Consider the following 27641-nt stretch of genomic DNA (forward strand, 5'->3'; position numbering starts at 1 on the left):
TCCTCTCCAACTGAGAGTTGAAGCCGGTAGTGGTGGCTCACGGCTTTAATCCCAGCAGAGGTAGGAGGATCGCCGTGAGTTCGAGGCCACCCTGAGACTACATAGTGAATTCCAGGTCAGCCTAAGCTAGAGTAAGACCCTACTTCGAAAATCAAAACAAACAAAGAAATAAACAAAACAAAAAAAGGTTGGAAAAGTTCTGTAGGGATGGATCCACGTGATGAAACTCGGGAAAACCTTACCAACAGCCAAACGCTCATGCAAAAGCAGTGATTTAGCGGCTCTGAACTAGGGGGAGAGGAAGATGGAAAACACAAAAAACCGCTCGCAGACCCGCACCTCCAAATTACAGAAAAGGCCTGGGTCTTTAACATGCACTTGGCCTCTGGGAATTGTAGTTCTGGAGGGCCACAGACCTGCCCTCCCTTCTCCCGGCCCTTAGGTTTCAGGACTCTGGTCGTTCAGCGGTCAGGCAGGCGTGGCCACAGGGAGGCTCGGGCACCTGGAGCGCTGGAGCGGCGGGCGCCGGGGCCGGGCGGGGCGGGGCGGGGCGGGCCGGGGGTGGGGGGGCGGGGCGGCGGGCGCGGCCGAACTCCATTTCCCAGGGTGCACGGCACGGCGCCGCGCGGCTCGTCGACCACCGGGTCCTCAGCGCCCGGCCGCCGCAGGTATGTGGGTCCGCGCCGCCTGCCTCCCACCGGCTCGCGTCGGCAGCGCGCGCTGGTCCTCTCTGGAGAGAACCTCCCGCTGCTCGGCCACCTCCCCGGGAGCTCGCCTCCTGCAGTGGACTTTCCCTTTCCCTGGGCTTTCCGCGGGAGCCCTGGGACCTGCGGACACCGAGGATATGCCCCTAAGGCCCCGGGTGCCCGCGCTGCTCTGATTTTGTTTTGGGGCGTCAGTTTACTCTATGAGGGCTTCTCATTAGATACGAATTTCTGGAGCACACTGTGTAATTTCCCTTGATGTTACGCCCTGTCAACTTTCCTGTGCCAGTTTACAGAAAGCTGCAAATCAGTCCTCCAAAATCCTCTTTTGTCGGCTTCCTTTCTTTTTGTCCCTTCTTTCCTTCCTTCCCTCCCTCCCTTTCTCCTTCCATGTCTTTCTTTTCTTGTGCTCCAAAGTCCCTGTCCGGTCCTTGTCTTCAAAAAGGATATGAGGGCCAGAGAGGTGGCTTAGCGGTTAAGGCGCTTGCCTGCAAATCCTAAGGACCCAGGTTCCATTCCCTAGTATCCACGTAAGCCAATTGCACAATGTGGGCACATGCATCTGGAGTTAATTTGCAAAGGTTGGAGTACCCATTCTCTCTGTCTCTCTTTACTTGCAAATAAATAAAAATATTAAAAATCCAAAACAAAGAATTCAACTTGGTTTGGACAAATGAAATTCTGTCGGGTTTAGGGATCTATATTCTAAGATCATAGTGCAGGAGCCACATTATGACAGGGCAAACTCCAGGAAGAGAATTCTTGTTTCTACACTGTGGCTAGGATTACAAACACACCTGGCCTCCTATCGTAATTCTACCTGACCGAAGACATTCTATTTTCCACTCTGAGATTGCATAGTGAATTCCATGGTTTCCTTATACTTGTAGTATGATAAGAATCAACTCTTAGGTCTGTTAGGTGGCACTTGGGAACTGACACCCCATTGACTTTTGGCATGATGCCTGAGGAAACACACCCTGTGTGTTGGTTGTGGTATCATTCTTCCTTTGTGTTATTAAATACTCTTGGCTAATCAGGCAGGGAATGCTCCTCAGCCTTCCTTGATTTCCTGAAGCCTTTCCTGATTTTTTTTCTTCCGGGCCTTCTTTAACTTAGAGACTATTTCAGAACTTTTATTCCTTTGTTTCCCATCTAGGTTAAAACTCTTCCTCCTTGCCCAACTAGAAAGATCTGCCATTTGGACTGGAGACATGGCATAGTAGTTAAGGCGTTTGCCTGCAAAGCCAAATGACCCTTGTTTGATTCCCCAGGACCCACGTTAGCCAGATGCACAAAGGTGCCCATGCATCTGGAGTTCATGTGCAGTGGCTGGAGGCCCTGGCGTGCCCATTCTCTCTCTCTACCTGCCTCTTTCTCTCTCATATAAATAAATAAAAATTTTAAAAATTAAAAAAAAGAAAGATCTGTCATTCACTGAGCAGGGTGACACATTCTTCAGTTTGTTTTGAGACAGCGTCTTGTTATATACTTCAACCTAGAACTTACTGTGTAGCTTAGGCTTCTCTTGAACTCATGATCTCCTGCTTCAGCCTCATTAGTGTTGAGATTACAACCTCCAGACATGTACTTTGTTTTTTTTATTCTAATTAGTTTAAAAATCACATATTATTTGTGAGTTAGAGAGGGAGCGTGTTTGTGTGATGTGTCTGATATATGTATGTATAGTATATGCATGTGCATGCACTTGTGCATATACATTGAAGGCCGGAAGCGAATCTGTGTACTCTGTTGTGCCTCTGCGTTATCTCCTTGAGATGGAGTTTCTTACCGAACCCAGAGCTGCCTTTTCTTGGTGATTGTTTTGGTCAAATTGAATGGCCAGGGAGCCCCATTGCTTCTGTGGTCTCGGCCCCCAACAAGACCGAGGTTATAGGCATGCATGGTCACATTTTTTAAAATATTTATTTATTTGACAGAAAAAGAGGGGGAGAGAGAGAGAGACAGACAGACGGATAGACATTGGGTGCACCAGCACCTCCAGTCACTGCAAACGAACTCCAGACATGTGCACTCCCTTGTGCATCTGGCTAACGTGGGTCCTGGGGAATCGGTCCTGGGTCCTTTGGCTTTGCAGGCAAACACCTTAGCTGCCAAGCCCCTTTTATTTAATTAATTAATTTTTTTTTGTTTCAAGGTAGGGTTTTACTATAGTCCAGGATGATCTGAAACTCACTCTGTAGTTCCACTCTGGCCTCAAATTCACAGCAGTCCTCTAATCTCTGCCTCCCAAGTGCTGGGATTAAAGGGGGTGTGCCACCATGCCTGGATAAACCTAGTTTTGTTTTTTTTTTTTTTTGTTTGAGGTAAGGTCTCACTGTAGCCCAGACTGACCTGGAATTCACTATGTAGTCTCAGGCTGCCCTGGAACTCAAAGCATTCCTGGCCCTGGTGCACCCATTCTCTCTCTTTCTCTCTTTCTCTTTCTGTCTCTCTCCTTGCAAATAAATAAATAAAATATATTTTTAAAAACATGTAGATGGGCATAGTGACACACATGTTTAATACTAACACTTGGGAAGCAGAGGTATGAGGATTGCTAATGTTTGAGAAAACATAGTGAATTCTAGATTAGCCTGGGCTAGAGTGAGACACTACCTCAAAAAAAGGGCTGGAGAGATGGCTTAGTGGTTAAGCACTTGCCTGTGAAGCCTAAGGACCCCGGTTCAAAGCTCGATTCCCCAGGACCCACCTTAGCCAGATGCACAAGGGGGTGCATGCTTCTGGAGTTCGTTTGAAGTGGCTGGAGGCCCTGGTGCATCCATTCTCTCTATATATATCTGTCTCTTTCTGTATGTTGCTCTCAAATAAATAAATAAAAATAAATAAAAAAGAAAATAATAATATTAAAATAATAAAAAGCAAAAAAACCCCAAAACAAAATGAAATCATATATTCTCATACATTTCTGTCTCAGGAAGCCCCTTGAGTGTTGTCAGGATGGAGCAGCCAAAGGGGGTTGATTGGACGGTCATCATACTGACATGCCAGTACAAGAACAGTGTCCAGGCCTTTCAGAGAGGTAGGTGACAGCTAGCCCCTTCCATCTTGCCATTAAACTAGAGTTTCCTGGCCTCTTTTCCTTGCCAGATGCTTAGAGCCCCAGGAGTCTGGTAGAACTGACTTGAAATGCAGACTTCTTCCTAGTCTTGTGATTTCATACATGCTTGTCATTTCATTGTGCCTCATCTGTAAAATGGGAATAACAAACTGCTTACCTCAAAGAGTTGGGGAAAGAGCTAATCAGCTACTAAGTGAAAAGCTAAGTCAAAGTAATCAAACGACTATTAATAGGCTTGCTTAGGTCCCTTGGACCCAGGCAGGGAGGTAGGGGAGGTGTCCCAGCACACATTCTGACCACAGAGCTGGAGATACGGCAGAAACGTGAGCAGATCTCAGCGGGGACACTGTTACTGGCTGTGGAGGATCCTGAGACTCACGTGGGAAGTGGAGGAGCCACCCTCAATGCGCTGCTGGTGGCGGCTGAGCACCTGAGTGCGCGTGCAGGCTTCACTGTGAGTATTCCTGCCCGTGGTCCCGTTGGGATCCAGTCATTCCCAAGACCGCTGGCTTTTCCTGCTGGGTTGTTTTCTTTTTCCCTTCCTCCTCCTCCTCTTTTTTTTTTTTTGAAGTAGGGTCTCACACTACTAGCTCAGGCTGACCTGGAACTCACTATGTTGTTTTACAGTGGCCTTGAACTCACAGTAATCCTCCTACCTCACCTTCTGCAGTGCTGGTATCAAAGGTGTGCATCACCATGCCCTGCTTCCTGCTGGTTTTGAGTCTGAGTTGGGCTGACTCATCTCTGCCATTCCATCCAGATGAGAGCAGAAGGCAGGGCCAGCCTTTTGTGATATTTGTTTTTAATTTTCTTTTTTTTTTTTTGAGGTAAGGTCTCACTCTAGCCCAGGCTGACCTGGAATTCACTATGTAGTCTCAGGGCGGCCTAAAACTCATGGTGATTCTCCCACCTGTGCCTCCCGAGTGCTGGGATTAAAGGTGTGAGCTACCATGCCCAGCTTAAATTTTTTAATTACTTATTTGTAAGCAGAGAGAAAATATGAATGAATATGGGTGTGTCAGGACCTCTAGCCAATGTAGACAAACACCAGTTGTATGCACTACTTTGTGCGTATGGCTTTATGTGGTTACTGGGGACTCAAACCCAGGTGTTAGGCTTTGCAGACAAGCACCTTAACTACTGAGCTATCTCTCCAGCCCATTTGAGGTGTTTTTAGAAAGTAGAAACGGGAGCTAGAGAGATAGCTTAGCGGCTAAGGCCTTTGCCTGCAAAGCCCAAGGACCCATATTCTACTCCAGATGCTGCGTTAACCAGATGCACAAAGGTGAGGCAAGTGCAATGTTGCACATGCCCACTAGGTGGCAAAAGCGTCTGGAGTGTGATTCAGTGCCTGAGGTCCTGACTCGCCAATTTTCTCTGTTCCTCTCTTAAAAAAAATGTAGAAAATGGGGGGAGGAACTGGAGAGATGGCTTAGTGGCTAAAGCACTTGCCAGCAAAGCCAAAGGACCCAGGTTCAATTCTCCAGTATCCACATAAAGCTGTGCATGCATCTGGAGTTCATTTGCAGTGGCTAGAAGCCCTGGCATACCCTTCTTTCTATATGTATCTGCCTCTCTCTTTATCTCTCTCAAATAAGTACATATTGGGATTGAAGAGATGGCTTAGGGGTTGAGGCACTTGCCTGCAAAGCCTAAGGATCCAGGTTCAATTCTTCAACACCCATCTAAGCCAGATGCATAAGGTGACACATGCATTTGGAGTTCGTTTACAGTGGCTAGAGGCCCTGATGTGTCCATTCTCTCTCTCAAATAAATAAAATAAACAATTAAAAATAAATACAGAAGTACATATTAAAATATTATATATATAAACTGGGCATGGTGGTGCATGCTTTTAATCCCAGCATTTGGGAGGCATAGTTAGGGGGATTATTGTGAGTTCCAGGTCAGCTGGGCTCCAGTGAGACTCTGCCTTAAAAATATCAAAAAAGACCCAGGTGTGGTGGTACATGCCTTTAATCCCGGCACTCTGGAGACAGAGGTAGGAGGATCACCATGAGTTTGAGGCCACCCTGAGACTACATAGTGAATTCCAGGTCAGTCTGGGCCAGAGTGAGACCGTACCTTGAAAAAAAAATACAAAAAAAAAAAAAAAAAAAATCACAGCCAGACATGGTGGCGCACACATTTTATCCCATCACTAGGGAGGCAGAGTTAGGAGGATCGCTTTGGGTTCAAGGCCAGCCTGAGACTACATAGTGAATTCTAGGTCAGCCTGGACTACAGAGAGACCTGACCTTGAAAATCAAAAACAAACAAAAAAGAGTATACACACACACACACACACACACATATCTGAAAAAATAAAAGCCCTAAATTTGGAGTCAGTATCTTAATAGGATATTTTCTGACTTCTGAAAAGTTCAAAGATTTGCCAGATATGGTGATGAATGCCTATAATTCCAGCACAGTGAGGATTGCTGCAAATTCCAGGCCAGGCAGGGCTATCTAACAATACCCTGCTTCAAAACAAAACAAGAAGTTCAAAAGCCTTGCTACTCTGGCCTTTCGTTAATGTGTGGCACCTGTTCATCGGATTGGAAATGTGTTCCCCTCCCCCACCACTTTGGGCACATGTGAGTCAGTGTCCTCACTAGGCCATGTCCCATATTCACCCAGTCACTTAACTAAGTCACCTTGCCTGCGTAACACAATGGCTTGGAGAATGAGGTTTCTCAGGCATCCAGGCACAGACATGCTGCGATAGTGGAGGTGGCATGGGACAAGGGGTAGGAACCTTCTGGTTACCATGGAGCTGACACCCCCCCAGTAATCTAGTTGGCCTTGAGTTACTGCCTGTAGTCTCCTTTTCATTTTTATTTATTATTATTATTATTATTTTGTTTTTGTTTTTTTGAGGTAGGGTCTCACTGTAGCTCGGGCTGACCTGAAATTCACTATGTAGTCTCAGGGTGGTCTTGAACTCATGGTGATCCTCCTACCTCTGCCTCCTAAGTGCTGGGATTAAAGGCGTGCCATCATGCCTGGCTAATTTTTTTTTTTTTTTTTTTTGAGACAACCCCAACAGACTGGCTTTTTTTCTTTTTTGAGAGAGAGGGACATCCAACCACTGCAAACTCCAGACATGTGCACCCTCTTGTGTGCATGTGCAACATTGTGTGCTTGTGTCACTGTGCATCTGGCTTACATGGGACCTGGAGAGTCAAATGTGTCTTTAGGCTTTGCAGGCAAGTGCCTTAACCGCTAAGCCATCTCTCCAAACCTTGTTAGGCATTCTTTTTTTTTTTTTTTTTTTTTTCTTTTTGGTAGGGTCTCACTCTGGCCCAGGCTGGCCTTGAACTCACAGCAGTCTTCCTACCTCTGCCTCCGGAGTGCTGGCATTCAAGGTGTGCATTACCACACCCAGCTCTTGTTAGGCATTCTTAATCAGAAAGTGCCAGGCTATACCTTGCCTGCCTGTAATCATTGGTCTTGACCTTTTGGTACCTGACTGGAATTGTGTTGGGGTCCATCCCTAGACAAAAGACCATCCTCCTCCAGGTGCTATCTGCCCAAGGCCTCTGTCAACAGGGCTCTCCTATTCCTGACAGGTGGTCACATCTGATGTCCTGCATTCAGCCTGGATCCTCATACTGCACATGGTAGGTGGAATTTGGGGCATGAACTGTGTAGAGGGCAGGAATCTTGAATTTTAGGGTCAGGTGGGACTTTAGAGGTATTCTACTATTGTTTGTGTACAAGGTGTTCATTGTGCAAATACAAACCAATCTAATTGTCCAAAAGTTAAGAGTTGGGCTGGTTCATCTTCTCCCCATGATAGATTTTCAATTAACAGATCCATTGTTCTCAGCTGGGTGTGGTGGTGCACACTTTTAATCCCAGCACTTGGGAGGCAGAGGTAGGAGGATTGCTGTGAGTTTGAGGCCAGCCTGAGACTACCTGGTGAATTCCAGGTTAGCCTGGGCTAGAGTGAGACCCTCCCTCGAAAAAGAAAAAAAAGATCCATTGTCTTTGTGAAGTGACTTGGAATGAGACTTACCAGCTCTGTGACATAGGCAGGTCATTGCTTTAGTTTTTTCATCTGTAAAGATGGCAACAGTTCCAACATCAAGTGGATATAGGCATAGCCGTTGGGCGTGGATATGTGGAGATAATAGACTTACATGTTTAAACGCCTAGCTCACTTGATTGCCGTGTGAATTCTATTTTCATTGTTAAGTGGAAAAACAAAAGGCTGGCGACACAAGTTGGCATAGAATGATTTTGATGTTTTCTTTTCTTTCCTTTTCTTTTCTTTTCTTTTTTTTTTTTTGTTTTTTTGAGGTAGGAGTTCACTGTAGCCAGGCTGACCTGGAATTCACTATCTAGTCTTAGGGTGGCCTCAAACTCACGGTGATCCTTCTACCTCTGCCTCCTAGTGCTGGGATTAAAAGTGTGTACCATCACACTTGGCTGTTTTGGTGTTAGTTTGTTTGTTTTTGAGGTAGGGTCTCACTCTAGCCCAGGCTGACTTGGAATTCACTATGGAGTCTCAGGGTGGCCTCGAACTCTCGGCGCTTCTCTTACTCCTGCCTCCCGAGTGCTGGGATTAAAGGTGTGTGCCACTACGCCCTGCTTGTTTTGGTGTTTTTTTTTTTTTTTTTTTTTTTTTTGCTTTTTTGAGATAGGGTCTCACTCTGGTCCAGGCTGACCTGGAATTAACTCTGTAGTCTCAGGGTGGCCTTGAACTCACGGCGATCCTCCTACCTCTGCCTCCCGAGTGCTGGGATTAAAGGTGTGTGCCACCACGCCCGGCCTTTTGTTTTGGTGTTTTTAAAAAATGTATTTTATTTACTTATTAGAGAGAGAGGGAGAGAAATGGGCACGTCAGGTCCTCTAGCCACTGAAAACAAACTCCAGATGCATCTTGTGCATCTGGCTTACATGGGTACTGGAGAATCGAACCTGGGTCCTTAGACTTCCCAGACAAGTGCCTTAACTGTTAAGCCAACTCTTCAACCCAATTTTGGTGTTTCTAAATTTTTTTGTTGTATTTTTCTTTTTTAAATATTTTATTTTTATTTATTTATTTGAGAGAGGGAAAGAGGCAGAGAGAGAAGAGAGAGAGAGAATGGGCATGCTAGGACTTCCATCCACTGCAAACGAACTCCAGATGCATGTTCCACCTTGTGCATCTGGCTTTCATGGGTCCTGGAGAATCAAACCAAGGTCCTTTGGCTTTGCAGGCAAGCACTGTAACTGCTAAGCTATCTCTCCAGCCCGTTTCTAAATTATTTATTTATTTGTGTACACACATGTACACGTGTGTTCATGTTTGTGTGTTGGGATCCTTTGCTGCTGCTTATGAATGTGATACATGCACCACTTTCTTTCTAGCTTTATGTGGAAGCTGGGGAATTGAATTACAAAACTGGCAGGCTTTGTAAGCACACAAAATGTTTTTAACTGTAGAGCCTTGCTTTATGTTTTCAGTACTGAGGATCAAGCCCAGAGACTTGCACATACTAGGCAAGTGCTTTTCAACTAAGCTATGCTCCCAGCCAGATAGACCTGTTTGTAATTTATATTTTAAAATCTTATATGTGTGTTTGTGTGTGTGTGTGTGTGTGTGTGTGTGTGTGTGTATGTCTTCCAGGCTGGCCTCACACTCAAGATTCTCCTTAGTGCTGGGATTACAGGCATGTGCTACTACCACACTTAATTTTTTTTTTCCCCTAAGGTAGGGCCTCACTTTAGTCTAGGACGACCTGGAATTCACTATGTAGTTCCAGGATGGACTTGAACTCATGGCGAGCCTCCTATCTGTGCCTCCCAAGTGCTGAGATTAAAGGTGTGAGCAACCATGCCTGGCTAGATTTTTTTTTTTTTCTTCCTGAGGTAGGGTTTCACTCTAGCGTAGGCTGACCTGACTTTCACTATGTAGTCTCAGGGTGGCCTCGAACTCAGTGATCCTCTTACCTCTGCTTGGATTCAAGGCATGCATGTACCACTCACTGCTCAGCTTTTGTTTTTTGGATCTCACTCTACCCAGACTGACTTGGAACTCTCTCTGTAGCTAAGGCTGGCCTTGAACTCATGGTGGTCCTTCTACTTAAGCTTCCCAAGTGCTAGAATGATAGGCATGAGCTTTAGGTCTGTTTTTTTTTTTTTTTTTTTTTTTTAAGGTAGGGTCTCACTCTAGCCCAGGCTGACCTGAAATTCACTATATAAGGATGGCCTCAAACTCATGGCAATCCTTCTACCTCTGCCTCCTGAGTGCTGGGATTAAAGGCGTGTGCCACCATGCCCGGCCAGCTTAATTTTTAGCACATCTACCTGATGCCTGCTACCATTGCTTAAATAGTTGAAGTGTCCTAACTTCTCTGCCCGAAGGGCTTCCTCACCAATTCCTCCTTCCATCCCAGGGCCGTGACTTTCCCTTTGATGACTGTGGTCGAGCGTTTACCTGCCTCCCGGTGGAGAATCCACAGGCCCCTGTGGAGGCCTTAGTCTGCAACCTGGACTGCTTGTTGGACATCATGACCTATCGGGTGAGACCAGGAAGTGGGCCAGGGTACCTCATGCCCAATAGAGCCACTTTGATCCTACTGAGCCATCAGGGAAGGTCTGTGCTGGCTCAGTTGGGGAATCCCAGGAAGAAAGGTTTGCAGTATACCCACTGTGGTGTCAGACTCCTTCAAATCCCAGCACTCAGGAGGCAGAGGTAGGAGGATCACCAAGAGTTCGAGGCTACCCTGAGACTACAGAGTGAATTCCAGGTCAGCCTGGGCCAGAGTGAGACCCTACCTTGAAGAACCAAAAAAAAAAAAAAAAAAAAAAAAATCTTAAAGAAGTCAGTCTTGCTTATCTTTTTAAAAAAATTTTAAATTTTTTTTTAAAAAATATTTTTTGTTCATTATTTATTTATTTATTTGAGAGCGACAGACACAGAGAGAAATCAGATACAGAGAGAGAGAGAGAGGATGGGCGCGCCAGGGCTTCCAGCCACTGCAAACGAACTCCAGACATGTCACTCCCTTGTGCATCTGGCTAACGTGGGTCCCGGGGAACCGAGCCTCGAGTCAGGGTCCTTAGGCTTCACAGGCAAGTGCTTAACTGCTAAGCCATCTCTCCAGCCCACTCTTGCTCATCTTGGGTGAAGCATGGTACCAGTCGAAACAGGTAATGGGTCAACATTGGTATCATGGCTCTTTAAATTGTATTAAAAAATATATTTATTTACTTATTTACAAGCAGAGTGATAGAGAAGAGAGACAGACACAGAGAGAATGGGCATGCCAGGGCCTATAGCCACTGCAAACAAACTCCGGTCGTATGTGCCCCTTGTGCATCTGGCTTACGTGGGTCCTGGGGAATCGAACCTGGGTCCTTTGGTTTTGTAGGCAAACACCGTAACCACTAAACCATCTCTTTCCAGCCCATTGGTGTTGTTTGATTTTTGAGGTAGGGTTGCACTGTAGCTCAGGCTGACCTGGAATTCACTGTGTAGTCTTAGGGTGCCCTCAAACTCTCAGCGATCTTCTTATCTCTGTCTCCCGAGTGCTGGGATTAAGGGCGTGTGCCACCAAGCCTGGCTTTAAAAAGTTTTTTATTTTATTTTGTTATTTGAAAGAGAGAAAGAACGGGTACCAGAGCCTTTAGCCACTGCAAACGAACTCCAGACCCATGCCCCACCCTTGTGCATCTGGCTTACATGTGTACTGGGGAGTTGAACCTGGGTCCTTTGGCTTCCCAAGCAAGTGCTGCAACCACTAAGCCATCTCTCCAGCCCAGTATCATGGCTGCTTAGATGCTGAAGCAGCAGAGTCCTCTCAGATAAAGCAGCTGCTAGAGCATGCAGAACACAGGGGTGAGTCAGAGGAGGAAAGGGCTGGGTCAAGTCACTAACTGCGTTCTCTCTCTTTTTCCTTTCTCCCATTCTCTGCAGCTGGGCCCAGGTTCCCCACCAGGAGTGTGGGTCTGCAGCACCGACATGCTTTTGTCTGTTCCTCCAAACCCTGGTGAGTCTGAGATGGACTGGATGGCCTGGGACAACCTTCCCTTTCCACAGCCAAGGCTGGCTCTGCCCCTCTGGCCCACCCTGTCTCAGCTGCCTATTCAGAAAGGAGGCAAAGGCCAGTCCGGCAGCTGGCCTTACACTGCTGGGCCTCAGTCTTCTTGTCTATAGGATGAGTAGCCAGGTGTGGTGACTTACACCTGTAATCTCAGCACGTGGGAAGGTAAGGCAGGAAGATTGGAGTAATTTGAGCGATGGTTGACTTCTAGACTAGCCTGAGTTAGAGTGAGACCGTATTTCAAACCGGCTAAGAAGGCAACCTATAAATCCACATCCCAACAAAAAAGACCCCAAACCAAAATAAAACTAAGAATGGACATAACTGCCCTGCTGCTTCTTCCTATAGTGCTTTGTGGAAGATCTTAAGGGGACAAGGGATTGCCATCATCCCCAGAGAAATCTCCACTTGGCTTTGGAAATCATGTTTTCTGTTTAGAGCTGCCTGGATGCCCAGCCATGGACTCTTGCTTCCTCATGCCCAGATCTCCCTGCCTTTCCCCCCTGACTTTGCCATCCCATAGGGATCACCTGGGATGGCTTCCGGGGAGTCAGAGTAATCGCCCTTCCTGGGAGCCTGAGCTACGCTCTGAATCATGGTGTCTACCTCACTGACTCTCAGGTATTGCCCCCGGGGCATTTGAGCCAGCCTGGGACTGAGGTGGTTTTCCAGTCCTGTGTTTTGCAAAGTCTCTGTCCTGAATTTTCCTGTGTGGTCTTGAGACCGAGGAGTTTCCTCCTTAGCAATAGCTCAAGCTCATTAGTTTGTCAAAAATGCATCTTAGGAGCCAGGCGTGGTGGTACATATTTTTAGTCCCAGCACTTGGGAGGCAAAGGTAGGAGGTTTGCTGTGAGTTCAAGGCCAGCCTGAGACGACATAGTAAGTTCCAGGTCAGCTTGGGCTAGAGCGAGACCCTATCTCAAAAAAAAAAAATAATGCATTTTAAGGGTTGGAAAGATGGCTCAGTGGTTACAAGTGCTTTCTTGAAATGCCTGATGACCTGGGTTTGATTCCCTGGTACCCACATAAAACCAGATGCATAAAGAGGTGCATGTAACTGGAGTTTGCTTATATTGGCAGGAGGCCCTGGTACATCTATACTAACTCTTTGTCTCTCTCTCTCTCTCTCTCTCAAATAAAAATAAATAAATAAATAATGCATTTTGGAGCCAGGAATGGTGGCTCACACCTTTAATCTTACTGGTTGATGTAGGAGTTTGAGGCCAGCCTGGGCTATAGAGAGTTCCAGGTCAGTCTGGGTTAGAGTGAGACCCTGCCTCAAAAAAAAAAAAAAAAAGCATTTTGTGATCACTGCAGGTCATGTTCTATACTTGGGCTCAGGCTACAAGGGCAGTAAATTTATTTTATTTTTATTTACTTATTTGACAGAGAAAGAGGGAGAGAGTGAGAGCGTGAGAGAATGAGTGCGCCAAGGCCTTCAGCCACTGCAAATGAACTTCAGACATGTGTACCCCCTTGTGCAGTTGGCTAACGTGGGTCCTGGGGAATCAAACTTAGGTCCTCTGGTTTTGCAGGCAAATGCCTTAACTGCTAAGTCATCCTTCTAGCCCGAGGGCAGTAAATTTTTTGTGGGTAAAAATCTTGGTCGCTTGTGTCTCCATGAATACACTGGTACCTTCCAGATTTGTCTCAAGTTCTTCCTTGGAGCACACTTGCTAACATAGCTTTGCCCACCTTCTGAGTCCACTCTTGTTCCCTTCCCTAACTCTTTTTCCTTCCCTTTCACTCCACAGGGCCTTGTTTTGGATATTTACTACCAGGGCACTGAGGCAGAGATACAGCGGTGTCTCAGGACTGATGGGCGGGTGCCATTGGTATGGCTACTGGACTTGGTTTCAGGGTCTTTTGGGGGCCTTTTAGAACAGGGGAGGAAGGGCTTCTCTTCCTTTCTCAGGAAGAGCTTCACTTTTTCTCAAAGATGACTGCAGGGCAAGCTAAAACCAGAACCCGAGAAAGGTCTGGCTTTCAGGGGAGCAGATGAGTCAGAACCTGAGGAAGGGGTAGCCTTGGGGTTCAGGTTCTTGTCCTGACCAGAAAGCTACCAGATACAAGCAAGTCAGGAGTGTAGTGGGGAATAGGTGCAGACTTAGATTCAAAGGACATCTCGAGAATGAAGGCAAGGCTTGGGTATGCATCCCTTCAGGTCTCTGGGGTCGTCTTCTTCTCTGTGGAGACTGCTGAGCACCTCTTGGCCACCCATGCAAGCCCACCTCTGGATGCCTGCACCTACATGGGCTTGGATTCTGGAGCCCGGCCTGTCCAGGTGACTGAGGCCCCCTGGCTGGGGGTGAAACTTCAGCTCCTCAGAGCAGACATTTCTCCTTTCTGGGTTTGCATCTCTGTAGATGGGGCTGACTCAGCTCAGCCTGGGGAATGTGGGGCCCGGCCGCTGCCCTGCCAATAGCTAGGCTTTCCACCCTCACCTAGCTGTCTCTGTTTTTCGACATCCTGCTCTGCATGGCTCGGAATGTGAGCAGGGAGGACTTCCTGGCTGGGCGGCCCCCAGAGATGGGGCAAGTTGACAGCGACATAGCAGGTTACCTACGGGGTGCCCGGGTCCAGCTGTGGAAGGAACTTCGCAATCAGCCCCTCACCATGGGTGAGTATTGTGTCGTCCCTCTGGAGTGGGGTCTTGGAAGTTAAGATCCCTCAGAGGAGGCTGTCCCCTGCATCATGGGCCAGGTTCCCCAGCTCATGGACCATGGACAGGACAGTTACCCTGTCTCATTTGGAGCCCACCTGCTGAGACACCTCTCTTCCTGTCTTCCTCTCTACCAGTCTGGGCACTTGCTAGGTGTGGGGCTGGGACAGGTTGCATCGTCATAGCTGCTCTGCTAGAGGATGTGTCTACGGGCAGGAGGCCTGGTCTGGCAGTGGAGCTGCAGCAGGCACAGGATTGGGGTCAGTACTTGTGTCTTTACAGTGTACGTCCCTGATGGAAACTACCGCTACTTGGCCTCTTCTGCCAGTGAGTTCCTGCATAGCCTCACACTGCCTGGGGCCTCTAGGGCCCAGATTGTTCACTCCCAGGTGGAGGTAAGACCTGACTGACTTTCACAGGTGCCTGATGGATGGGTCAGGTGCAATGTGGGTTCCAGGAAAGGAAATATCCCATACTTAGAATGGGTTACTTGTGAGTTTAGGTGTTACCTGCATTTTCTTTTCTTTTCTTTTTTGTTTTGTTTTGTTTTTCAAGGTAGAGTCTCACTGTAGCCCAGGCTGACTTGGAATTCACTATGTAGTCTCAAGGTGGCCTCAAACTCTTGGCGATCCTCTTACCTCTGCCTCCTGAGTGCTGGGATTAAAGGCGTGCACCACCATACCCAGCTTCTTTTCCTTCTTCTTCTTCTTTTTTTTTGCATTTTATTATTTATTTAAGACAGGGTCTTATGTAGTCCAGGCTGGCCTCAGACTTGCAATGTAGCCAAGGATGACCTTAAACGTTTTAAAATCTTTCACCTACTGGGATCACAGGTGTGGACCACCATGCCTTGTTGTCTCCATTTTACACCTGAGGCACTGGAGGCTCAGAGAGGCTAGGCCACTTATCCAAGGTCACAGAGCTAGGGAGTGGCCAAGGCAGAAGCTAAGCTGCTTGGTGAGACAGGCACATGTGAAGCGATGGGCCTGGGTCAGTGCCATGGAGGAGAGGGTAGGGTAGCTGGGTACATGGGCTTGGGCCAGGGCACGTTTGGAAGTGTCTGTGGCATGGTGGGCTTTGATATTCCATATCCTGAGTCCTGGCCTCAAGAACTGGAGTAGTCCCTAGCTTCTGGCCCTCATGATTTTCCTCCCTGGCTTCACAGGAGCCACAGCTCCTGGAGGCTGGATCCTCGGTGGTCAGCTGCTTACTGGAGGGCCCCGTGCATGTGGGGCCAGGGAGCGTCCTGCAGCACTGCCACCTGCAGGTGAGACCTGATGGCATGGGGAGGGGAGACAAGGGCATCGGCACTCCTCATTTGCTTGGAGGGTCCCAAGTACCTGCCCACCCAAGATGCCTGCCTCTTTCCCTCCAGGGCCCTATTCACATTGGTGCTGGCTGCTTCTTGAGTGGCCTGAGCACAGCACAGTCTGAGGCGCTGCGTGGCCTGGAGCTTTGTGACCTTGTCCTGCAGGGACACCATCTACAGCTACATGGCTCCCTGGGTCATGCCTTCACCCTTGTTGGCCGTCAGGACAGCTGGAAAGTAGGCATCTACCTCACCTTCCTTCACCTCATTTTCAGACTTTTGGGTGCCCCTAGGGGATCTGGGTCTGCCTCACCACTGGGTTTTCTTTTCTTTTTATATTTTTTTGGAGGTGGGTCTTGCTCTAGCCCAGGCTGACCTGGAATTCACTATGGAGTCTCAGAGTGGCTTTAAACTCACTGCTATTCTCCTGTCTCAGCCTCTGAGTGCTGGGTTTAAAAGGCATACACCGGGCTAGAGAGATGGCTTAGCAGTTAAGTGCTTGTCTGCCAAGCCTAAGAACCCCAGTTCGAGGCTCGATTCCCCAGGACCCACGTTAGCCAGATGCACAAGAGGTACATGAGTCTAGAGTTCCTTTGCAGTGGCTGGAGGCCCTGGTGTGCCCATTCTCTCTCTATCTGCCTCTTTCTCTCTCTGTGACTCTCAAATAAATAAATAAAAGCAAAAAAAAAAAATTAAAAAAAAAAAAGGCATACACTACCAAGGCTGGCTACCACTGAGTTTTCTGAGCATAGGTTTGAAGGATGGGCTGTAGAGGGGAGGGTGTGGCCAGGAGTCTCAATGGGCCTTTGCTTCTTACCTCTCATCTCTTCATCTGGGCTAAGTGATTTTTTTTTCTTTTTCGAGGTAGGGTCTCACTTTAGCTCAGGCTGACCTGGAATTCACTATGCAGTCTCAGGGTGGCCTCGAACTCATGGTGATACTCCTACCTCTGCCTCCTGAGTGCTGGGATTAAAAGCATGTGCCACTACGCCCAGTGGGCTGAGTGACTTTTTTAAAAAAAATTATTTTTATTATTTACTTGAGAGTGACAGACACAGAGAAAAAGAGGGAGGGAGGGAGGGAGGGAGGGAATGGGGGGGGGAGAGAGAGAGAGAGAGAGAGAGAATAGGTATGCCAGGGCTTCCAACCACTGCAAATGAACTCCAGATGTGTATGCCCCCTTGTGCATCTGGCTAACGTGGGTCCTGGGGAATTGAGCCTCGAACTGGGGTCCTTAGGCTTCACAGGCAAGCCCTTAACTGCTAAGCCATCTCTCCAGCCCAGGCTGAGTGATTTTTATCACCACATTTCGGGCTGGAGACTGTTTAGACAGGGAGATATCCTATCTTAGGTGTCAGAGCCAGTGATATAGTGACAATAATGCCTAGAACCTAGGATTCTGCTCTGCATCTCAGGGTGTTAAAGTGGTTTATGAGTGCTGAAGAGATGGCTTAGCAGTTAAGGTGCTTGCCTATGAAGCCCAACCATCCAGGCTCAATTTCCCCAGAACCTAAGTAAAGCCAGATACACAAAGTGGCACATGCATCTGGAGTTTGTTTGCAGTGGCTAGAGACCCTGGTGCACCCATTTTCTCTCTTTGTCTCTTTCTGGGTCTGCAAATAAATAAATAAAATATTTTTTTTAAAGGTGGTTTAAGAGTGTTCTACTGTGTGCTTGTCTCTGTTCGTTTCTGTTGGAACAGCTGTTCTCCCACCCTCTAGCCTCCTGTCCCCAGTCTCTTCCCCACAGCCCTGCAACCCTGAGTACTTCCTTCTCTTTCCTCAGAGACAGGGAACAGGCACATACCTCAACATGTCCTGGAGTGAATTCTTCAAGAAGACAGGCATTCGGTAAGTATACCCAGTGGGCCTAGGCAGTTAGCATGACCTCTTCTTTGGGGCTTACCACTTACCCTGCCCCAGAATTGAGCCTGAGGTAGTTTGGAATATCTAGATTCTCCAGCACTTTCCCCCTAAGCAGCTCCAAATAATTGTCTGTGCTATGTTCACACTGGGATTATTTATTTATTTTATTGACAACTTCCATAATTGTAGACAATAACCTATGGCAATTCCCTCCCTCTCCCCTTTGCAACTCTACTCTCCATCATACCCCTTCTCAATCAGTCTCTCTTTTATTTTGATGCCATCTTTTCCTCCTGTTATGATGGTCTTGTGTAGGTAGTGTCAGGCATTCATACTAGGATTTTTTTCCAGTGGCCTGAGCAAGAGGGAAAAGCAGCATGGCCTCCCTCTCTGCGCTTGTGTTGCCCATGGAGGAGTGTCCTTTGCCCACAGGTTGACAGGCAGTTCAAGGCTTGGGGAGGGGGCAGGTCCCTTGGTTTCCTTCCCCCTAATGCACCTCTCTGCACTTCAGAGACTGGGATCTATGGGATCCAGACACGCCTTCTTCAGAGCAATGCCTTCTCAATGCCCGCCTCTTTCCTGTGCTCCATCCCTTGAGGGCTCTGGGGCCCCGGGACATGTTGTGGATGCTGCACCCTCAGAAAGATGGGGGTGAGGCCCTGCGGGTCTGGAGAGCCTCCTGGCGCCTATCCTGGGAGCAGCTGCAGCCTTGCCTGGACCGGACAGCCACACTGGATGCCCGTCGGGACCTGTTTTACCACCAGGCCCTAAAAAAGGCACAGCATGTGCTGGAGGCCCGTCAGGACTTATGTCTGCGCCCACTGATTTGGACTGCTGTCCGAGAGGGCCATCCTGGGCCCCTGCTGGCCATGCTGGACAGAGGTGAGTGTGCTGGGCATTTGTGCTAGGGATCTCCTGCCTTGCTGGCCCTCGACTGAAAGGAAGCACTAGGGAGCCATGTAGCTTAGTTCTGAGCTAGAGGAGACACTGGGATTTTGGCTTTGGGAAGCTTAATTCTGTTAGCAGGGCTTTGGGTGGGATGTTGTGTCTTGTCTGCTGAGCTTCTGCATCCTTGCAGTAACCAGAAGCCTGTGTGTTCTGAACTGAGTGTCAGGATGGGGCCCTGCTGCATATGGAGAGCTCTCCACACTACAGAAGGACCACATTGCCTGGGGACTGAGAGCCTCAGCCTCAAAGGCAGTAGTACCTCAGTGGCCTTGCAGAACATTGGGACTGGAACATTTCCCTGTTTGTCACTCACCTGTAGCCACACAGCTAGTTGAGACCAAGACTTTATGGTTTGACCCCTAAGCCTGAGCTCTTAAACCGCTTGAGTTTCTTGGGCAAGAGTGGAGGGCATGTTTGATCTGGGGCTGGCAGGATAAGAACTCTGCTGGCTAGAGAGAGGGATGTTCATGGGCACAGACACATCTTGGGCAAAAGATGGGTAAGAAGTCTCGAGTGCTCAGGGACCACTGAGAGGTCGTTGGGGCAGAAGGTGTTGCAGGCTGGCAGCTTCCTCTTCTGCCTCTAACTCCTGATCCCTCAGTTGCAGCTGAGGCAGGAGACCCTGGCATTGCAGCCCGGGCTCTAGCCTGTGTGGCAGATGTGCTGGGCTGCATGGCAGAAGGCCAGGGAGGCTTGCGTAGTGGGCCAGCTGCCAACCCCGAGTGGATGCGGCCCTTCTCATTCTTGGAGTGTGGAGACCTGGTTGGGGGCGTGGAGGCACTTGCCCAGGAGAGGGACAAATGGCTGAGTAGGTGAGTGCTGATTCAATGACAGAGATCTTTGAGAGCCATCTGGGGAAGCATCTGCTAATGGTGGAAGCCCAGAGAGGTTGAGCACCCTTGGGTCACCCAGGGCATTTGTTGTACTCACTAGGCAACCTGCTCCCCCACTACCCCCAAGCTTGGACTCCATGCTGCCATCTCCCTTCCCTCCTGTTAGGCCAGCCTTGCTGGTGCGAGCTGCCCGCCACTATGAGGGGGCTGGGCAGATCCTGATCCGCCAAGCTGTTATGACAGCTCAGCACTTTGTCTCCACGGAGCCAGTGGAGCTGCCAGCACCAAGGCAGTGGGTGGTGGCTGAGTGCCCAGCCCGTGTGGATTTCTCTGGTGAGCCCCCTGTGGGAGTGAATGTATGGGTAACTTCCCCAGGGCTGGGTTGGTAGCTCTGTGACCAACTTGGTGAACTGCCACAGGGGGCTGGAGTGACACACCACCCATTGCCTATGAGTTTGGTGGGGCAGTGCTGGGCCTGGCTGTACAAGTGGATGGACGCCGGCCCATCGGGGCCAAGGCACGCCGCATTCTGGAGCCTGAGCTACGACTGGCGGTGGGGCCTCTGCAGGATGAGATGACCATGAAGATAGTGTGCCAGAGCCTGGATGACCTGCAGGATTACTGCCAGCCTCATGCCCCAGGTCAGGGCACCCTAGGACATCTGCAAGTGGGGATAGCATGTTCAGCTAGCTGGCATGGGGTCAGAATGTGGAAATCTGTTCACAGACGACTGTAAGTTATAGGGGCCTGACCTGAGGCCTAGACAGTTTGGTTGAAGAGCCCTGGAAGAATGGAAATGGTTGGAAGTCACCTTGCCTGGGCATTTACAGGCACAGGAGAGAAATGACACAATTATCTATTTTAGAGAGCCTAGATGTCCTTCTGTGGCTTGAGGATATGGCTTGTCTTTTTTTTTTTTTAAATTTATTTTAGAGAGGGAATGAGAGAATGGATGCTTTAGGGTGTCTAGCTATTGTGAATGAACTCCAGACACATGTGCCACCTTGTGCATCTGGCTTTATGTGGGTCCTGGGGAATCGAATCCAGGTCCTTAGGCTTTGCAGGCAAGTGCCTTAAGTGCTGAGCCATCTCTCCAGCCTGCTGCTGGGCTTTTGCTCTACCAGGACCCCATCCTGGGCTGGAACACTGCAGAGAAGGTGGCCTGAGTGGTGGTGTAGGAGACCATATTCCTTGTTTTGCACCCATCCTTCCTCAGGGGCTCTGTTGAAGGCAGCCTTTATCTGTGCGGGGATCGTGCACGTCCACTCAGAGGTCCCTCTGCGTGAACAACTGCTACACACCTTTAGAGGTGGCTTTGAGCTTCACACTTGGTCAGAGCTGCCCCACGGTTCTGGTCTTGGTGAGTAGGCCCTGGACCTTTGCTGTCCACTTCCTCTGTTGCAGCTCTTCCACCTCACTTAAAATCCTTGTCCCTGGCTTCTGTGCAGCAGAAAGGGAATGAGGTGGCTCTGGGCTGGAGAGAGGTGGTTCGTGCCCAGTGACCTCCTCCATGCACTGCAGGCACCAGCAGCATCCTGGCAGGTGCTGCCCTGGCTGCTCTACAGCGAGCTGCAGGCCGGAAAGTGGGCACAGAGGCCCTGATCCACGCAGTACTGCACCTGGAGCAGGTACTCACCACAGGTATGCCATGGCCCAGGGATGATGGGGGGGGGTGTAGCACTTTCTCAAAGACCATGGGGTGCCCCTAGATTTGTCAATTGCCATATAACTGTTGCTTCTTAAAACAGAGTTTCCTTATCACTGGATTCCTGGTGGTTTTCAACTTAAAATGCTCTATCTTGAAGGCACTAATATCTTGTGAGTACCTACTTAGGGCCAGAAGCTATTGTACCTTTCTTGTGCTGTTGGGTACCTGTTGGTACCAGGTGGTAGTCCTCATGACTCTGCCCCCTCCAGGCTGTCCTTGAGAGCCTGTGGGGCCGAGCTGGATTTAGAGTGGAAAATGAACCCTCAGTCTGCCTTCTCGGTAACTTGTCTCTCTTGGGCTCAGGATATTTGTATGTCCACTGTAATGGGACAGTGAGGGCCCAGTCAAGGCTATGTATGATCTGATGAGATGTTCCTGGCACCAAGTTTCTTTCCTCCTGGCCATTGTGGTACTTTATAAACTAAGCACAATATAGAGCATCAAGCATTTTGTTCTAAGTCCCTAGAGTCTACTGTTCACCCAACTTTCATCTCCAGCATGACTTAAGGAAACTGCCCTCCTTCCATTGAAATGACTCATATCCCATAATAGTAGCCATTAGCACAGAATTGGATGGGGAAGGCCTTTTCAGTTTCCTTTAGCGGTATGGTCTTCTTCATTTGGTCAGCTGAGAGGTATTTATTGATCATTTATCTACTGAAGTGGGGCTTAGGGATAAAATGAGCAAAAACATGTTATCACCCTCAAAACTCAGGATGTACAGGAGATAGACTTTAACAAGTAACTACTCAAGTGAATGCAGCATTTCAAACTCCACTGAGTGCTCTGAAGGGGAGGAGTAAGTTCTTGACCTTTCCTCCCTCTATTCTACCATGATATTTTGACTAAGATTACAGATGCTTCTGCCATTTGCATTCTATACCGTATGTCCTTGGCATCTCTTAAATACAGAGGGCATATCCCCAGAGCAGCTTGTTTTGTCAGTTATTTACTTGCAATGCTAAGGCTCAAATACAGTTAAGGCCTGGAGCTTATTCTTATCATAAACACAATGCAGGTAGACTGGACTGGTGGATCACAGGGAAGCTGTCTTCCCTCTAGCTGTAAATCTTCTAGGAGTAAAGGATTTGTACTACTGAGCTATGGCCCTAGACTCCTTTTTATTTATTTGCAAGCACACAGATACAAGGGAGACAGAGAGAGCCAGGTGTGCTGGTGCACGCCTTTAAGCCCAGGCCACCCTGAGACTACATAGTGAATTCCAGGTCAGCCTGAGCCAGAGTGAGACCCTACCTTAAAAAACAAAGAGAGAGAGAGACAGAGACAGAGAGAATGAGCACAGAACCTCCAGGCCCTGCAAATGGACTCCAGATGCATGCTCTACTTTGTGCATCTTGCTTTATGTGGGTTCTGGGAAATCAAACCCAGACCATAAGGCTTTGCAAGCAAGTGCCTCAACCACTGAACCATCTCTTCAGCCCCTAGACTTTTTAAAAAATTTGAGGCAGGCAGCTAGAGAGAAAAAGCGAGGGAGGGAGGGAGAGAGAATGGGCACACCAGGGCCTCTAGCCACTGCAAACAAACTCCAGATGCATGCGCTATCTTGTCATTCTGTTTTACCTGGGTCCTGGGGAATTGAACCTGGGACTTGGGTCCTTGGCTTTGCAGACAAGCACCTTAACTGCTAAGCCATCTCTCCAGCCCCCTAGACATTTTTTTTTGAGGTAGGGTCTCACTCTGGCCCAGGGCCAGATCAGGATGGCCTCAAATTCATGGGGTCCTACTTCTGTCTTCTGAGTGCTGGGATTAAAGGCATGTGCCACCATGCCCAGCTTAAAAAAATATTTTTATTTATTTACAGAGAGAGAGAGATAAAGAATGGGTGCACTGGGGCCTTCAGCCAGTGCAAATGAACTCCAAATGCATGCACCACTGTGCGCATCTGGCTTTATGTGGGTACTGGGGAATTAAACCCAGGCCAGCAGCTTTGCAGGGAATTGTCTTTAACTGCTGAGCCATCTTCTGAGCCCTATTTTTTTTTTTTTTTTTTGAGGTAGGGTCTCATTCTAGCCCAGGCTGACCTGGAATTCACCAAGGAGTCTCAGGGTGGCCTTGAACTCACTGCGATCCTCCTACCTCTGCCTCCCGAGTGCTGGGATTAAAGGCGTGCACCACCACGCCCGGCTCCGAGCCCTGTTTTATATTTTTTTGAGATAGAATATAGAATATCACACTGTTGTCCAAGTTAGCCTGAAACTCACTAGGTAGCCCAGGTTGATTGATGCAAACCTCAAACTTGCATCAGTTCTCCTGCTGCAGCCTCCTGAGTGTGGACCACCATGCTCAGCTATTTCACTTTTCTGTAGCTGCAGGTGAAGAGGCTCATCTTCCATTATTTTTGATATTTCTTTTCGAGGTAGGGTTTCACTTTAGCCCAGGCTGACCTGAATTCACTTGGTGGCCTCAACCTCACTGCAATCCTCCTACCTCTGCCTCCAAACGCTGGGATTAAGGGCACGTATCACCATGCAGGGCCCCCTATCTTTCATTGTTAAAGGAAGATGTGTAGTTCTCTTTCACGCTAGTTGAGAGATGAAGAGTTATATTTATTTATTTTGAGGCTGGGTTTCACTCTAGGCTGGCTTAGAACAGACTGATCCTACCTCAGTTTCCCACATTTTAGGATCAAAGGCATGAGCCATCAGGCCTAGGCTGAGCTGATTTAAAAGTTTTATACATTAGCCAGGCATGGGCACATGCCTTTAATCCCAGCACTCGGGAGGCAGAGGTAGGAGGATCGCTGTAAGTTCGAGGCCACCCTGACACTACATAGTGAATTCCAGGTCAGCCTGGGCTAGAATGAAACCTTACCTTGAAAAAAACAAACAAACAAAAAACTTATTTGCTGTGTGTGGGTAGAGGACAATCTTGAGGATATGTACTCTTCTTCCTCCCTCCTTGAGACTGGGTGTCTTGCCATTGCAAATGAATGCCAGATTAGCTGGTCTGTGTGGTTTAGATTCCCCTGCCTCCACCTCCCATTGCTCCACTTTGTGTCATGCTGTATGAGGGTGCTTAAACCTGGCTTAGCAGGCATTGCAAGCCAGTGCCCGTAACTGCTATCTTCCCATACCCAGAGAAGCTTATTTATTTTTTGTTTTTCAAGGTAGAGTTGACCTGGAATTCACTATGTAGTATCGGGGTGGCCTTGAACTCAGAGCAATCCTCATACCTCAGCCTCCCAAGTGCTGGGATTAAAGGCATACACTACCACACCATTTTTCTTTTCTTTTTTTTAATATTAATTTTTATTTATTTATTTGAGAGAGATATACAGAAATAGGCAGGCAGAGAGAGGGAGAGAGAGAGAGAGAGAATGGGTACCCTAGGGCCTCCAGCCTCTGCAAATGAATTCCAGATGCATGTGCCCCCTTGTGCATCTTGCTTATGTGGGTCCTGGAGAGTCGAACCTGGGTCCTTTGGCTTTCCAGGCAAGTGCCAAAACTGCTAAGCCATCTCTCCAGCCCAAGCTTATTTTTTAAAACACAAGATTGGTGTGTTGGTACATGCACTATGAAGGTTGAGGTAGGAGGATCAGGCCATCCTGAGACTACATAGTGAATTCCAGGTCAGCCTGGGCTACAGTGAGACCCTACCTCAAAAATATCAGCCGGGCGTGGTAGTATATGCCTCTAATCCCAGCACTTGGGAGGCAGAGGCAGGTGGATCACCATGAGTTTGAGGCCACCCTGAGACTATATAATGAATTCCAGGTCAGCCTGAGCTAGAGTGAAACTCTACCTCGAAAACAACAAAAACAAAGTTTAGGGAACTGGCAGACTACAGGGGAGTTCTATTTCTCTGGCTGTAAATCCCATAGTTACAATTTTCTTTTGATGTGGTTTATCCCAATTCCAAATTAGGTCTTTACTAAAAATTGTACTTTGTGAACCCTAAGCTTAGGTCCACACTATAGCCCCTCTCCCTTACTGAGATTGGTCTGCTGTCAGAAGCTACATAGTTCACTGGTCTCAGCTAGTGATAAGACAAGCTGTCTTCATTTTGGCTTGGCCAGGGTTGCAGGGTTGTGAGCCTAGGCCGGGAGGGTGGAGTTGATCCAGGTAGGCTCCAACAGTTATAGGACTCTGTGGTCTTAGGAGGTGGCTGGCAGGACCAAGTGAGTGGCCTAATGCCTGGCATCAAGGTGGGGCGCTCTCGGGCCCAGCTGCCCCTGAAGGTAGAGGTGGAAGAGATCACTGTGCCTGAGGACTTTGTTCAGAAGCTCAATGACCATCTGCTTTTGGTGTACACTGGCAAGACTCGCCTGGCCAGGAATCTGCTGCAGGTGAGCTTGGCTCCAGAATGAGGAAGGAGGCAGTTGCTCAGTTAGGCCTGATCCTCATTGTATCTCCCCTGCCCCACCTACAGGATGTGCTAAGGAACTGGTATGCCAGGCTGCCAGCTGTGGTACAGAATGCCCACAGCCTGGTGCGACAAACTGAGGAATGTGCTGAAGCCTTCCGCCAAGGTGAGGTGCTTGCCCAGACCAAGTGACAAGTCACTTGGGTATCTGAGAAGCCAGGAGTTTTTGCAGGCTTGGCACAGGCTACAAATATTGGGCCCTTGTCTTCTTCAGGGTGGAAGCTATTCCTTAGGGAAAACTTACATGGGAGAGGTTCATTAGCTCCACCTGCTGGTAAGCAGATGGGTAAAGAAGCTCTACCCAGGTTTGCAGGGACAGAGAACCCACTTGAGCCCAGGCTGACCTGGAATTCACTCTGTAGTCTTAGGGTGGCCTCGAACTCAAGGTGATCCTCCTAATTCTGCCTCCCGAGTGCTGGGATTAAAGGTGTACTTCCGACCCTGCTTCTAGCCAGCACTGAACCTGGGTTGGTTAATCCTGATATTTGTGAAACACTGCCATTTGCCTTCTACAAATGGGTATTGCCTATCTTGGCAAAGACACACCATCCCCTCTGTTATGACTCCAGGAAGCCTGCCTCTGCTGGGCCAGTACTTGACTTCATATTGGGAGCAGAAGAAGCTCATGGCTCCAGGCTGTGAGCCCTTGGCTGTGCAGCGAATGATGGATGTCTTGGCTCCCTATGTGCATGGCCAGAGCCTTGCAGGGGCAGGTGGTGGAGGCTTTCTCTATCTCTTGACCAAGGAGCCACGGCAAAAGGAGGCTCTGGAGGCTGTGCTGGCCAAGGCTGAGGTACTTGGTGGTGTCCGAGTTTATAGGGGTGGGTGAAATACTGTGGCCTGCTAACTCATTGGGATGCATGTGCATGTCCTGGTTCTGCCCCATTTTATTCTCCAGAAGGTCTGAAAGTTACCCAGAGTCCTATAAACACTGTCTGTCTTATCCAGGGCCTTGGCAACTACAGTGTTCACCTGGTGGAAGTGGACACTCAGGGACTGAGTCTGCAGCTTCTGGGAAGTGAGCTCTCCACTTGACACCCATCCTCTCCAAAATGGGCAACACCTACTGTGCTTCCCTTAGGTCTTCTCCACCAGTTGCTTTCAGCCTGCTGCAACTCCTTACCCATCTCAGTGAGGCAGTATGTGGGGACAAAACTGTACCTCATGGTTAGTAGCAGCTGAGACTTTGCTTCTGTTCCATCTGGACTGAGGAAGACCCTAAACTCACTGACCCATGTGGTCTTCACAAACCCTATACCCTGGGGTAGGCCTACCAAAGCCCTGGAAAGGGATAATAACCAGCGTTTTCAGATGGCTGAGGGTCCCTTGGTAAGGTCAATCTAGAGATGCCCTTTGAAACACCATGGTCAACTTGCTCCTCAGTCCCCTTGGCAGAGTACAGGGAGGATGGGGTTCCTTTTTCAGGTCTAGCAGTGAGCCAGTGCAATCTTGCATTAAGTCCCTGCCAACTCAGACCTTCTCCAGCAACACCACAGACAGTGCCAGGTGACCCTGTGGGCAATCAGTTCACAAGGCTGATATTCTTGGAATAAAAAATTCACTCCACCCTTGGAAAGCTTTTCCTTGTTCTTGCTGGGAGCAATTCTGGTACTGACAGACCAAGTGGGTAAAATTCAGGAATGAGTGATGGCTTTTGGTGTCACATGATGCTCTAGGCATATATGTATGTATGTATGTATATATATGTATATACATATATGTGTATATATATGTATATACATATATATGTGTATGTGTGTATACATATATATATGTGTGTGTATATATATGTATACACATTTTTTTTCGAGGTAGGGTCTCACTCTAGCTCAGTCTGACCTGGAATTCACTATGGAGTCTCAGGATGGCCTTGAACTTATGTCCATACCTCCTACCTCTGCCTCCCGAGTGCTAGAATTAAAAGCGTGCGCCACCACACCTGGCTTTTTTTTTTTTTTTAATTTTTATTATTTATTTATTTATTTATTTGAGAGCGACAGACACAGAGAGAAAGAAAGATAGAGGGAGATTTGTTTGTTTTTTTGAGGTAGGGTCTCACTCTAGCTCAGGCTGACCTGGAACTCAGCGATCCTCCTACTCCTGCCTCATAA

At 48.3% G+C, this 27641-nt stretch overlaps 1 protein-coding gene across 1 annotated transcript; it reads left to right on the top strand.

The window, feature by feature from the left end:
• Positions 1–617: 617 nt before the first annotated feature.
• Fcsk (fucose kinase) lies at positions 618–27096 on the top strand. The gene is made up of 24 exons (XM_045138903.1): positions 618–668; positions 3643–3747; positions 4089–4240; positions 7359–7409; positions 10173–10298; positions 11696–11768; positions 12346–12443; positions 13577–13657; positions 13987–14106; positions 14271–14442; positions 14767–14879; positions 15650–15751; positions 15860–16030; positions 17579–17643; positions 18170–18540; positions 19208–19418; positions 19606–19772; positions 19859–20080; positions 20656–20799; positions 20961–21080; positions 25266–25453; positions 25537–25636; positions 26100–26323; positions 26479–27096. The coding sequence occupies exons 2-24, from the start codon at positions 3666–3668 to the stop codon at positions 26563–26565; spliced, it is 3240 nt and encodes a 1079-aa protein (XP_044994838.1). The 5' UTR covers positions 618–668; positions 3643–3665; the 3' UTR covers positions 26566–27096.
• Positions 27097–27641: the final 545 nt, after the last annotated feature.

This window comes from Jaculus jaculus, chromosome 1 (genome assembly GCF_020740685.1).
Source record: "Jaculus jaculus isolate mJacJac1 chromosome 1, mJacJac1.mat.Y.cur, whole genome shotgun sequence".
NCBI lineage: Eukaryota > Metazoa > Chordata > Mammalia > Rodentia > Dipodidae > Jaculus > Jaculus jaculus.